Source organism: Chelmon rostratus, chromosome 20 (genome assembly GCF_017976325.1).
Source record: "Chelmon rostratus isolate fCheRos1 chromosome 20, fCheRos1.pri, whole genome shotgun sequence".
NCBI classification, from domain to species: domain Eukaryota; kingdom Metazoa; phylum Chordata; class Actinopteri; order Chaetodontiformes; family Chaetodontidae; genus Chelmon; species Chelmon rostratus.
In genome coordinates this window covers 12,587,675-12,602,834 of record NC_055677.1, presented here as the reverse complement: position 1 = coordinate 12,602,834, position 15,160 = coordinate 12,587,675, and the positions used below count along the sequence as shown (strand labels likewise).

At 43.3% G+C, this 15,160-nt stretch overlaps 1 protein-coding gene across 2 annotated transcripts in view; it reads right to left on the bottom strand.

The window, feature by feature from the left end:
- pola1 (polymerase (DNA directed), alpha 1) overlaps positions 1-15,160 on the bottom strand; it is a 53,487-nt gene that overhangs the window by 28,324 nt on the left and 10,003 nt on the right. For both annotated transcript variants that reach the window (XM_041961236.1, XM_041961237.1), the window contains exons 27-33: positions 3,722-3,754; positions 2,725-2,817; positions 2,427-2,632; positions 2,112-2,244; positions 1,759-1,890; positions 1,042-1,216; positions 180-361 (exon numbers count right to left, since the gene is read on the bottom strand). In XM_041961236.1, coding sequence (XP_041817170.1) covers positions 180-361; positions 1,042-1,216; positions 1,759-1,890; positions 2,112-2,244; positions 2,427-2,632; positions 2,725-2,817; positions 3,722-3,754 — 954 coding nt within the window. The remainder of the gene's footprint in view (positions 1-179; positions 362-1,041; positions 1,217-1,758; positions 1,891-2,111; positions 2,245-2,426; positions 2,633-2,724; positions 2,818-3,721; positions 3,755-15,160) is intronic.

Sequence of the window (15,160 nt, the reverse complement as noted above, 5' to 3'; positions counted from 1 at the left end):
TATGTTGGACAGACAACAATGATGGCGTGATTGGAACACCGTCGTCTGCAAACTGATCGATGCACCGGCTGACCAACTGAACTGTGATTGGGCAGCTATACTGCAGACACGTGTGAGGTTTGGTTTATACTACAATGAGCTGGAAGACGAGTAAGGGACCTTTCCGAGCATATACTCACAGATCCTTCAAAGACGCTGTCGTAGATGTTGTCAGCGCCACACTTAGGGCAGGTGAAGGTGAACCTCTCACAGTCTTTGTAGCGCTCCTCATCGGTCAGCTGGACTGGAGCTCCCAGCATGCCATCGGCTTCTTCCTCCCTCTGGTACTGCTGCTGAGCTCGGAACTGACTCGGGTCCAGACCTGGCATGGACAATAGATAACTCTATATTCACCACAGACTGTTTTATCCCGCTGCATTTCTTCTTTTCACATTAAATAGAACAATTGTTTACATACTGACGGTGCAAAGCAGGCAAAATACTACCTAAACTAAACTTCCATCCAAACCATTTAATTTTAACGCTATTAGACAACAGTGAAACATCTATTTTGTACTTTTATTACACTGTTGTGACATTAGGTATGACAACTTTTCTATGTTTGGCTGCCTCAGCTGTCAACAGACTATAAAACAGGAATTATGACTAATGCTAACACATACATAAAAAGGGATTAGTAGTACCACTCAAAGTAAGCTGTGCCCCACAAATACCTCATGACCAGTGTTCATTTATAAAATGGAGCGTCTTTGAACTGCAAATGAGATTTCTGATAATGCATTTAATCCCAAGTGTTATGCAAGTTGATGTCAACAACCCCAATTAAAACCCTTTCACTCATTTAATTTTAATTACACGCTTTCATTAAACATTTGACTCTTTTTTCCTATTAATTTGTCATTCCTATTAATTTGTCATTTTTCTGTGGCATAAGGCAACCTGAAATTCCTCAAGTCATAATTTAACAGCAGAATGATGTTGGGCCTCATTCAGTAAAATTAAAAGGCCTCTACAGTCGACCAAAACCTGTCGTTGACATACCCAGCCACGTGGCTATGAGCACGCTGTCGATGCCCTCGATGGGGTCACAGATGCGGGACACCACAGGGTGAATCTGCTGGGCAAGGTAGTACTGAGCGTCCAGACTGAGACCCTCCTGCTTCTGGAGCTGCTCAAGAGCATAAGCTCTCTGACTGGCTGCCAGCGTGGAGCCGTCCTACAGGAGACAGTTGTGTGAGTGTACCAAAAATCATGATTATGGTGTTGAGATGTGAAACCCTGACAGCTGTGGCACTGTGTAAAATCTGAAAAGAATTCAATCATTGACAATCAAACTGTTCACCAACAACGGTTTTCCAAAATGTTCCTGAGCTCATGTAGCGACATCCTTTATACAGTCATGTGATCACAAAGTGGTGAACCTCACACTCCATCCTTGCTTGCGTACGACTGAGCCTTTCCTGGATGCCCCTTTCATACCCAGTCATGATACTATCACCTCCTATCAATGAACCTGTTTACCTGTGGAATGATCCAAACAGGTGCTTTTGGAACATTCCACGATTTTCCCAGTCTTTTGTTGCTCCTGTCCCAACGTGTTTCTGAGCTAAGCATATATTTACAAATAGTTGATGAGGTAAAAACAATGAATATATTGTGTCTGTCCTATTTTCAATAGAGAATATGTCACATTCTGTTTTGCAGAGCCCAACATTTTTGGAATCAGGGTTATACAGTTATTGTCTCGTGGACACACACCTTGCAGATGATGTAGGAGACTGTATCTCCCGTTTTGACCCGGCGACCACCCTGCGAGTTGATCCACAGAGCCACATGGACGTGAGGGAGACTCTTCTTATCAGGATAATCCTGAGGATCTTTGGTCAGAGCCTTGATGAAAGAGAAACAAAGCGATAATAAACAGACAGAGAATGGAAAATACAACAGAATAAACCGGATGAAAACAAAAATGCAATAAACATCTGCTCGAGGCTCACACAGGGTGTGTTAGTTTGTCTACATGTTTCCTGACTAGACTGTCTTGTGCTCTCTTAAGTATGTGCAACCGCCTTGTTGATACACTGTAAACAAACACAGAGCCCCGTCCTCACCTTGTGTATCTCATACTGGTTGAGGGGTATATCACCAGCTGCTACTTTCTCTCCCACCTCCACCAGGTGTTTCTGGATGTTCTCCACAATGACGTCGCGATTCTGGTCCGACAATATTTGACCGATCACATAACTGCGAGAGCAAAGGAGAGGAGTGCCTCAGATGTACAATGAAAACCTTTGAAGTCTCTGGCAATGGCCGATATATATTCTTAAAGGGACAGTAACTGTAAGATTGGTAAAATGCTAACGTGCTGGCACAAAAAATCCAAATGAAGCTTTCAGTCGCAGCTCTGTTTGGATTATTTAACGTACTTGCCACATTCCTTGGCCAGGTCACACCAATCTCTACGGACGATGTCCAAGCCTTTCAGCTCCTGCTTGACGCTGTATCGGCCTTCGCCGTGGTTCTCCACCACCAAGGCGGCGTACTTCTTCTTCTTCAGAAGTAAAAGTGACTTAAACACACCGTCAATGTCGATCTCCAGCAGTTTGTAGAGCTTGTTTACTTCTACCTTCACCTGTGAATAATAAACACGGATATGCTGTCAGTGAAAATGTCAAATAAGGAAACAACTGGAGAAGATGAATGTACAACATCTCTATTACACACCTTATTGCCAAGTTTGTAAACTTCCTCTAGAGACCTGCTGTTGGTGTTGATCATAATGGAGTCTGTATCTCCGTAGATGACTTCCAGATTCATCTGAGTAACATAAGAAAGACAAAGAAAAATAGTTTGGGGAAGTAAGAGAATGCAAATTATTGACTTTGAATTATGGCTGAACAACAAACCAAATTCAATGATTTATTAGAACAATAAATGCAGTTTAAACCGTCTGAATGACAGCACTATTATAATAACTATGTAGAAGTAGAACAAGAAGTAATATTGCATCATATGTCTTATATTACTACATAATAACACAATATTGCTATTGTTGTATTTTAACATCATCGTATTATAAGCCAAGTCATGATATTTTCTTCCTTCTTTTGTATATATTTCTTAGCATTGTATTATCACTGTATACTGTGTGTATATTACATATACAGTACAGAACATACATTATATAAATAGTAACATACTGTCTATAAAACTTTGAAGTATTGCCAGGTAGACTATATCAATTATAAATATAGTGCACACATGGCTGCCAGAGTTGGACCACTTGATTTCTTTGACAGAAATATTACATCAATTCACTTTTACAGTCTAAGGTATTATATATAATAGCTATGGCTTTTTTCCTATCTACAATTACTTTAATTTCTTATTCTATTTTTAACGATTTCATTCAAATAGTTCTTCATCTTTTTTTCTTACCTCTTTCTAACTCTCTAACATGTCACTCTCCACCAGGCATGAATTACGTCTTCTCTTAAATAAGAGACTTGCCATAGTCAGGATGTATAAATCAGAGACCAGCACGATCAGTCACGCACTGAAAGAATCATTACATTCACCATTACTGAGGTAACGATGACAACTGACCCTAATATAGATTTTAAGTCCAATCTTATTTATTAGAGTATTTGAAATTTTAAATCTTCCTTGACTAGATTTGTATTAACTGATCAGGACAACCAAAAGCTCGTTAAAGACCCACCTTTTGGACCATGTCCTTGGTGTGCATCAGAATCTGAAGGAGAAAGCAAACACAACAAATTAAAATACGTGTTCATGTTCTATCTTATGTTGCTCTTATTTGTTGTGTCTGAAGCACAATGAGCATGCATTGTCTGAAACGCGGCGTACAAATAAATCGGCCTCGACAACAAAATGAATGAGGACTGACACAAACAAAAGAACACATTATAACACATACAGCATTTCAGCACAGTAAACAAACACATCACTCTGGAACAAACAATGATTAAACATTAAGTTTCTATGTTATTTATTCTGTGAGTGTAGTGTGTGTGTGTGTGTGTGTGCATTTGTGTGGACATGGGAGCAGAGCAGGTGACTTGCTTTTAAATGGGGGATAATTGGCTAAGAGGGCAATTATGAGAGCGTGCTGTGACAGGCTTCTTTTCAACCCACACACATCCCAGCCGGGCGACACATACGCACACACGCGTAAGCACACCTTAATGACTCGTAATGGCCTTTATCACCCGCAGAGTGAGTGACGGACAAATAAGGGAAATCTGTTAACGCAGGTTGTCCACTGTGTGTGTGTGTGTGTGTGTGTGTGTGTGTGTGTGTGTGTGTGAGAGAGAGAGAGAGATCTGAGCAGCAGAGGGATCCCAACAGGTGGGGGCTCAGAGGAGGGGAGGGCAGGGTGGTGGGGGGCTCCGGGTGGCTAATCTGGGGGGGTCGGAGGGACGGAACGCAGTGTGACCTGTCACCAGCAATCTGCTCCTCAATCAACCACGGCCGCATATATACACACCCCGACTCACACTGTGCTGTGGGGACAAGGACGTGGCTATTTCAGAGTGTGAGGAAGGGGCGGGGTCGGGCTGCGGCCGGACAGGGGGAGCGGAGGGGGGGGTGTTCCACTCCCTGAAACCAGAGTGGGACTTAAGCATGCTTTATGGGCTGCTACATACCACTGTACGGTGGGGGGAGTTTGAGTCATTCACAGAACAGCCTCCTCCATTAGGGATTGCAGTCAAGGTCAAGGTCTCACCACAAACACACACACATTCACACACACAAATCTTGGCCTCAGCGCACACACACACAGACACTGAACTGTGCTGCTAAGCTTCATGCAGACCAAACGACGAGCCTGTCTCCTGATTTGATTGACTGTGCAGGTTGATACATCTACATCACAGGAAAACTAAGATATTTTCCATACCCTCAAAGGCAAAAAGTGCTGCTTTTTTTGTGGCTTCATGTCATCGCTCATTCAGTCACACACCGAATCAAATTTACTGGCTAAAATTCAACACATGTGAAAACATCTGACCATCAACTGTGTCGAACGCTACAACGAAGAGCGCGAGAAACAGCTGTCATCCAGCAAGATGCTGCCGCGCGGCAAACCAAATACATGCAAGCGCGCATTTCTCTCTTTCTTTGTACGATAAAAGATAAAACATACTGCCGCCGTGAGAATTGTCCATATTTGACACTCCTGTGTTTTGCCGTCTGAGAAGCCTTCAGATCACAGATCTCGAACCAGACTTCCTGGACTATATTTATTTATCTCACAGCCCCTTGCACTGTTTAACGCAGGCCTGTTTTTCGCCTGCTAATACAGACAATAAAGCCAAATCTCTTCATGTTAACAAACTTCGATTGTGTCATGATGAATGTAATCATATCAACAAATCTACCCTTCGTTATAAGCTGTGGGCTCTGTCACGAAACAGCAAAAGGGAGGCGCAGGAAGAGGCAGGAGACAGAAGCAGAGTCTGGAATGATCAGAGAATAGACAGAAGGAAAGGGCACAGAAGTGATGAATAGAGAGATGTGGAAAGGCAGGGACACAGCGACAGCAAAGTGAGGCAAGGGGGGAGGCGAGCGAGGTGAGAACGTGTTGATGTAATTGATGTGTGGACTCATTTAGACAGGTTTTCCATATGCTGTCACTTCCAGCAGGACAGACCGCTTTACGGAATGAACCGCGTGAAAGACAAGTCGTTTGACCATGATGCAACGTGTGCACATGTGTGTGTGTGTGTGTGTGAGCGCTCATCTTAAAACACACGCCAACACACACATAACATACGGACCAATGCAAACACACGGCCTCGGGAGGTAAAAGGAGTGAGTACATCTTCTGTCTGATGACTACACTAGTCACCACTGTGCATGCCGCTCATACTGGGGCAAACAACTGAAAAAGCTCGACTTTGACTCAAATTACTTGAAGGCGTTGTGATATCGTTCACATCACCCATATTATCGGAAAGGGATTAATGTAGAGCCGCAACCATTTCGATCAATTTATCACTTTAGCAATTTTCTTTTAGAGAAAAAGAAAAAAATTCACCTGCTCCAGCCTCGCAAATATCAACATTTTCTTGTTTTCTTCCTGTTCTCAGACTATAAAATGAGTATTTGGGGCGTTTGAAGTGATGAAGGACATCTGAAAACATCACCTTGTGTTATGTCAGTCATTTTTCACTATTTGCTGATACATCAACTGATATCTTTAAGATTTGATATTCCCCCATAGTTTGACATCTACAACTAATCAGGGTCAGTCTCTTACTTGCTCTATTTTCCACTCAGTAAATTTATAAAAATCAGTTCAAATCTTCCAGTGATCGTTTCTATCGTCTTCTCACACCGTAGAACATCACTCAGTTTTGTCTCTGCCTCTTTCGCTGCTCGGCTTCTTGGTGATAATACAGTGTAATTAGACTGGACACTAATTGAGCAGCTCACTGACAAGCGCTCCCGTAGAGTGAAGGATCAGGCCCGAAGATTTCTGGGTAGAAAAGATAGATTTTTTTTTTTCCATATTGTTAATGCCTATCCCACCTCAGGCCGCTGCACAGGCTCAGGTGTCAGTTTCATTCTTTGCATGTATGCTTACAGTAGAATACATTTTACTGAAGGAGTTTTCATGGGCACTTGTGCAAAACAGAGCAACGGTCTCACACACGCATCGCAACACTGCATACAGATTATTTTGTAGCATGTGTAAGATATATGTCGCACGGTACTGCCCTGAAACCAGCCATTTGTTACATCAGACTTCAAACAGGCTCGCGTGACAGCATCCTGCCTTCTAGATTATCTTACAGTGACATTTGTCAGACTTACAGTCCCACTAAACCTAAAAAACATTTGCAGACAAACCCAAAACTTGCAGCAGATGGCATCTTCAGCACAGTCTGCAGCTTCTTCAGACCCACCAGTTTAGGGCAGTCGTACGTGTGTGTGCAGTGGAGAGTTCTTGTGTCCCTACAGTATTTTAGCAACTGACTTGCACAGCTTAGAAGTGACATTTTCCCTTCGTGCTCCCCATTTTTTAAAACATAATGTACCAACAATCTGCCTCGAGACTTGAGGGCGCAGACTTCAGGGAACCTGACCCTGCCAATGTTGCAAAAAGATGTAGTTGGGTTAAGTGGTGCTACCGTAGTCTGTAACACTCAAAGCTGCCATGAAGTGACCGAGGGAGACAACTGCAGGAGCGCAGGCCCATGATGAAAAACAATCGCTGCCCAGCTTACCAGTGCAGCTGAATAAACCAGAATCAAGAATTCCAGATTTTAGATAATACAGAAGAAGTGAAATGGACTCGAGGTTTGACATCTTTGCTTTTTAATACCTCGTCCTCACTGTGCAAACTGCACATACACACATCATGTGGTCTCTTTTCATTTTGAGCTTTTAACAATGCCTCATGTCATTGCATGTGCACCTGTGTCTGCGCATGAGCTGCACTCATTAGCTGTGCGTTATTGCACCCTGTCATGCTAATTGATGAGTGGTTCAGCCTTGTTGTGATATCCGCCTTTCCCCCAGCTGTTACTCAGCTATTTGTTGGCCTTATCTATTAGGGATTTATGTGTCTTGTTACCACGTCGCTCTCATGTAGTCTTTACTTCAATACACTCAAATGGGCCCTAACTGGCCTTCACTGCTTCAGTGGCAAACAGTTATAGATTGTATTATCTTTGTTTCGGACAGAATGGTGAGTAGACAAATAAGGACGTTGCAAAAACAGGATACAAGTCCCACCTTCAACCTCCCGTTCTGAATCCCTCCACACACACATATACCCCACACACCCCTCCGCTGATCAGCAGATCAGAGGCAGCATGTTAAGCCTCAGTGCGGCAGAGGGCCCTTGTAAAAAGAGCCTGGGGCACCACTGACGATTGTTTTGAAAAGCACTCAGCTGAAAAGCATTTTGGGATGACAGTCGGCCGACTGAAATAGCACCTGTGGAGGAACACACCACTGTCAGAGCTGGGTGGGCTTGGGTGGGGGCGTTGTAGGCACAACATGTACACAAGGCGCGTAAGTATGCGTGCACATAAACACACACAAACACAAAGACCCCCCCCCCACCTTTCACCAACACAATCTCACACACAAAGATGCATTAAAAAAATGTGCACTTCTCTTCTGCTAGTGTGAGCTCTCATGTGCACACACCTCCACACACACCCACAGAGAATGAAAATCCTTCTTTCACTCAAATGATTTCACTTGCATGGAAGAATGCATGAGCGCGCGCACACACACACACACAGACACACACACACACAAGCACACACACCTGTCCTGGCAGATGCCATAGCTGTGTTCTCATGTCTGCTGCTGGGAGGGTCAATCTGTTGTAAAGCTGTGTCTGATTTAATACAACCGGCTGAGATCACACACGCCGGCGTTCATTGAAAATAACTCGACTATGACAAGAATCCTCTTGCTGTCTGGTCAATTAAAAATATGGTGCTTTAATAGCTGGAAAGGACACATCCCGATGTGTCACTTCAACCCTGGCACAGACAATGTGGTCGCCAGTGAATCTTTAAAATGTTGACAGGAAGTAATGCACGTGTGTGTAGATCATCAAAAAGGGCTCATTAAAACATGTGTTTGGAAGGAAGGTGAAATTACCACATCAGCATCAATCTCATACTGACATTTTAAACTGAACTTAGAAGTGTTTTTTCAATATTCACATATTGACGATGTGAAAGAAGCTCATGAGCCTTCAAGGAATCACCCAAAGCTGCAGCTCAGTTTAGCCTCGCAGAGCTTCACAGTGACTTTCAGCTCACTGTTTAGCTGTTCGGCTTAACTGCTCTCATAGTGTTATTTTCAGCAGCAGCTGTTAACTGCTCTCAGGGAAAAAACTCTAAAAAGCCACTGTTCACGACCTACTCAGCGCCTAAAACACAGTGGATCAGCTCAAGAGCCAGATATTTCCCTCAGGAGTCGGTAGAGACCAAAAACAGAGCTAAAAGAGTCAATATTGGACTTGTGATCACCAGGTCTGGACTGAAACATGAGCTAAAATTTATGATCATGTTGTTTGAACACGTTTTCCATGTCAACTTAAAAGATGATAAGTCAAAGTGATCACAGTCTGTTTCTACTGCCCCCAAGTGGCTAAAAAAATCTGTTATTGCAGGTTTCAATTCGTCACAAGTTGAAACTTCCTATCTGGCCTCACGTAAAAGTGGAGTAAGTGTATTTCAAATTTGTCTTTACACATGTACACATGTTAGGTAATATCTTTAGTATTGCTTGAATATTTCAACTAGCAATGCATGGCTCAGCCACAAAATACTGACTACACACCAGTGGTTATTAAGAGCAGCAAAACACCCACCACTCATTCTTTTCTATTAGGCTGAACTACAAGTATTTGGACTGTTAATTTGTTTCCTTATCAATTCATCAAGGTTTTTTTTTTTTTTTGAAGGGCATTAAATTAACATTTGCCAAGCAGCCGCTCACACGAGAGGTAAATTATTCAGAAACTGCGATCGACACCGACGTTATACCTTTATCATCCATAAAATGCTGTTAAGTTGTTTAGAGGATCAAGTCCATTAGGTGAAGAAATTTTAAGGTTTTATTAGAACTGAGCATATGTATCACCTACTTCCCAAGTCAGCTACAACCATGTACTTAATTATCCTCCCATTTACAGTTCTATCAGTAGCCCTGACAAAGACACCATATGTCAGATCAATCCATAATAAATTATAATCCCTGACATTAGCCCGGTCTCACATGGCCTCATTAGTAGGTGTTACTAAAGTCGCAGTTTAGCTTCCTAAACCTGTCCACTGTCATCCCTCACAGACAAGCTAATGTAGCCAAAATAGCAGCGCTGCTCCCATGTGACTATTTGTTAAGTCCACTCCTATCAGGAGTAAAGCCAGCTCTTTAAGAGGACCACAGAACTATGGAAACATGCAGCCCTCATTTCCCCAGACATGAGCATGCACACATGCACAAGCTCTCTCTCGCTCATACGCACGCACGCACGCACGCATGCACGCACACACACACACATACACACACACACACATACACATACACATACACACACATACACATACACATACACATACACACACACAAAAGACATGATAGGGTGGTTTAGGTATTCCAGTTTCTAATTCTGGGAAATGATTTGTGAATCCTGAGACAGGAATGATACAGAACCTGAATGTGGGACACGAGGGGCAACAATATTTACTTAGACTTCATTACAAGCACACGCACCATCGCACACAAAGGTTTAACCTAAACCAAACTTTGACCTCTCCACACCCTCGGCTCTGTTACCCAAGCCCACTTCTATCCTTCACTCCGCATGCCATCCAATAATGTCAACTACGAGCTCCTGTCAGGCTGTTTTTAAACACAAGGACAGAGACTCAATTACAGCAGAATGGCTCTCAGGAGTCGTCCTCCGTCCTGACACACACACCTGCTAATGGTTGTCAGATTTGCTGGCAAAAGGGCCAAAAGGTCAAACCAATCTGCGTTCCACAACAATCAGCGGCTTCCACCGGCCGCCGTTGTTAACATCGCTCGATTAGGAGGACGTAAACACGCTAACACACGCATACAGTTCGTGTTCAGAGACGAGAGAAGGTTTACATGCTTTCTGAATGAAAGCATGTCGTAGAAGTGGCAAAATTAGGAAACTAATTAGAGAGAAGGAGCTTCTGATTCATTCTGTGTCCAAACTAGAGACGAAAAGGAGGCCAGTTTAATGATAAACCACGTTAAAATACCAACAGCGAGCATCACCGTTTCAAATTTTTCTTATCATTAGGACCGTGTTTGATCACCTTGTTTTGAAAAACACTTAGCAAATGCTGTCCAGCATCAGCCAAAGTCAGCAACAGTCTCCCAGAGGCGCAGGCGCAAAGGCACAGCATGCAACGTGGGTTTGTTTTGCGTCAATGAAAACATGGCGGAAGGTAGTGCCGGCGCTCCGGAGATTTTTTTTTAGCCTTCTGAGAGGGCCGAGTCACGAGTACAGATGTATTTGGGCTTTTATAAGAGTGTCGAGGGAAACTTGATAAAAGATGGTCGCCCTGTATGCAGAACACGCATCAAGAAAAATGCTGCTAAAGGGCCAATTGTTGAGTCATCCATGTGACCACCGCCCACTGCTTTATAGCCAATGCAAGGTACATTAACTTTTAGCTCAGGATGTGGGGACTTGGGAATGGGGGAAAATGTCAGGGTTTGTCCAACTAATCGCTTGTCAACAAAGTAAACTGAAGCGTTCAGAGTTACCTACACTTCGTTCTGCTGACCATTTACCCATTACACACGACAACACGTTTAAGTTTAGGGTATTGGCTACGTTAGTATTCTAATGTTGTTGCAAACAAGAAGTGCAAAGTGTCACTTATTTGTGGTTTTCAATATAAAACATGATGAAATGACGTTAGTGTGGCATCAGGCCAATTGTTCTGGTTCCTTACTTGCTTTTAAAGACACCGAAGAGAAAGATGAGCTACACTTGTAGTTACCTTGACTGTTAAAAGACACTTCTCCATTTGCCGTGACGGGCAACATGAACACCAGCATGGGAAGTTACCACAAACCTCCAGCCAAATGCTGTGCAGTTTTCCCTGCAACTGATATCTGATCTGCAAGAACATCTGAAGAAAATTCTACTTTCTCCCAATTTTAGTTCTCTCGGTTTGTCGGCTGAAGTCGGGGAGCCACCAGCCAGTAGTCGAACGACAACAAACGTCTTCCTGGCATGACAAATGCATTTATCAGCCTATTATAACCACATGCGTGTAAGTTGTCTGAGTTTCGTATATCTGTCTCTCGGCACCCAACTGTTCTCTGGCGAACATACAAAAGAACCCAAAATAACGCTGAGGGGTTGAGGGGGACATCAATCTGTGGCTGTGTAATCCTAAACCTTCACCTTCCTCTTAATACCCATCATCCCCCCTTTAATACCCACACATACCAGGACAGAGTCGGGCCACAACAAATGGTCCCCCGACAAAGGGCAGAGTTCGGCCAGTAGCACTTGTGCGCGCACACGCATAGACACATGTACATCGACGCACGCATGCAGGCGCAGATACATGCAAGACATTCTCAAGGAACACACACAAGAGTGAGGAGGGGAGCTAAGTGGGGGCTTTCCCCCTCTTAACTTGGCAACTCTGATGAGAAGAGCCACCGCCAAGGGTCTGTCCACCCCCTCATCTGAACCTCCCACTGGGCCGACAAACCACTGTGGCCCCGGGCCTGACCCGTCCTGCCACAAGGGGGGGGGGGGGTTTAGGCCTCAATTTAAAACAAGAGTGAGAGAAAGATGAGAGCTGAGCCAATCAATAAATACACAGAACACATGCACATTCATTTGTCCAAACAGATGAAGGGAGCTCTGAGGGGCAAGGGAGCTCTGAGGGGCGAGGGAGCTCTGAGGGGCGAGGGAGCTCTGAGGGGCGAGGGAGAGGGGGGGGGGGGGGATTTACACCGCGGATCGAGTAGTGGTCGGTGTACGTGTTACAATTACAAAAATAAAAAGCCTCCTAAATCATGATATGAAAGTAGAGTGCAAATGTGACGATTAAAACGGGGGTGGGAGTGCAAACGGCAATACCCACAAATACACTAGAAACCCCGCAATAAATGCCAGCTGGCCCCGTCTGGCTCGCTGCAGTCGGAAACTACCAAGAACTACTTGGCTTACAGTTATTTAACTTTAGGGCTCCGTGCAAATTCAATCAAATGGCTCCATTTTGTTTAAACTGCTGCCTGAACCGGAGTGTCAGAGTCTGACAGCCCATATACTGAGAACACAACCTGGGGTATTATAGACGCCGGCTTTACATTGGTATAATCAATCCAGCTAATGAAAAAAATAAGGGGTTGGATGAAAGATCATGAATATTTTACATTAATATGACTCTCTGTAATGCAACGCCATTCCTGAGCGCAGTTTTAAACAGTACGGGGTAACTGAATTTGTCAGAATTAACTTGATGGTTAAAGTTAAAGAGCTATCTAACACATATATGTCGAAATATCGATTTCAGAGAGTAATAAATTACCCTCAGCAACACTATTTAAGGTATCTTATTCGCAGTGGGACTCCCTGGTTGTGTTGATGCAGTGCTCTCCCCAAACCAGCAGTATAAATAGATGTGTGTCTTGGATCATGGATACAAAGTAAACAAAACACTAAGATTGTGCAAAGGGGGATGTCCTGCTACCTCAGCGGGTTGAGGTCCACGCTGTGCACTCAGCACATTGTGGCTTCAGATCAGACAGATGACCTTTCTCATACTCGTCACTTCAATCTGTTATATTACTCCAAACTATATACAATGTGCAAATGCAGTAACAGCTACTTAAAGGATAACTTTTGTTTTTTACAACCTGGACCTTATTTGTAGCATTAAATATGACCATTTACTCATCCAGACAACTTTGGTGGCATTTGGAGTCATTTTGAAGAAATTAGCCCCAGAGGAGCGGCGCGTATATCCGTATAATGCGAGTACTCGGGGCGTCCATGCGCAGCCTCTATATAACACATAATCTGCGGCGAAACTCGTTCATATTCCAATATTTTGTTATGATATGCTGGTGCTATTCCCCTCTGAGCCGGCGGTCGGCTAGTTTAGCTGTAGTTTGGCACAGCTATGGTTCGTTATTGCGTATTCGTAGCCGACCGCCGCAGAGTTAGCCGTGTTGTGGCTGGCTGCTCGCAGCGCACGGCGTTCGGTAATGACATCATCCACGTCAGTGGTAGTTGCCTAAAGATGCCGGATGTTGATAACATGCCACCACCATTTCTTCAAAACGACTCCAAATGCCACCAAAGTTGTCTGGGTGAGTAAATGGTCGTATTTAATGCTACAAATAAAGTCCAGGTTGTAAAAAACAAAAGTTATCCTTTAAGTAGCTGTTACTGCATTTGCACATTGTATATAGTTTGGAGTAATATAACAGATTGAAGTGACGAGTATGAGAAAGGTCATCTGTCTGATCTGAAGCCACAATGTGCTGAGTGCACAGCGTGGACCTCAACCCGCTGAGGTAGCAGGACATCCCCCTTTGCACAATCTTAGTGTTTTGTTTCTAGATCAACAGTACATTAAATGCCAGAGAAAAACACTCTGCGCATGCATAATTTCCTTTGGCAGCTGGAACTTAAGTAGCTAATTATTTATTTAGCTGGAGTTATTTATCACTTTTCTGGCACACAGCTAAGCAATGCTAACCAAACGTAACCTAACCAGACGTCTGCGACTGTTGTTTCAGAAGCAGGCTCATTACACAAAGCAACAACGGGCATGCACAAACTGAGGTGATGACACACACCGATCCACAGAAAGCAGAGGCTTAAGAAAAATCTTCATTTTCGAGGGCATTTAAAAAAAATCTCAAATGCCCAGATGCAAAGGAAGCTTGTTTTCCAAAATATCTGTGTACTTGTGGTCAAGGAATATATATAAAATGCATTTTGGATATGGCCCCTTCAGCCCGCCGGGTAACTTCAGATGGCTGAGAAAACACTGTAGGCAACGTAGGCAGCTTTCAAGAGTAGCTTTAAATGACTTGAAACCATTCAAATGGAAATAAATCAGAATCAGAAGATACAGCTAAATAATAATTGCTATTTCTGGCCAGAAGCTGGTATGTCAAGAGAAACAAAATTCTTGTATATATTATAGAAAATGCAGCAGCACATTAGTTCCAAATGCTAAATTTCTACCCCTTATTTCCTTTTTGGTCTTCGTATAAACTTGTAATTAAAATTTGGCTTTTAGTTTTCAAGTCAAGTCAAAGCGAGTGCCTGAATCTGTATCAGATATGATAGATAAGACATATTCCTTCAAGGTCTCTTCTCATCGATGGACACTGGTCTTTTCCTAAGGTGCTGGAGGAACAGCTTCTTTTATGTCTACAGATTTGACTGCTGGGACGCATGCTGAGAGGACCTGAGGACATCAGCACTGTTTCTCTCAGACCCTTCAAATATATCTCTTCATCGAGCATTTACACCACAAGTCCAATCACATCCGCTTTGAGTGCTAATACTTGACTCTGGATGTATAGTTTCATTATTTGATTGATTATTATTTCAATGTTGCATACAAACAAAATGCCG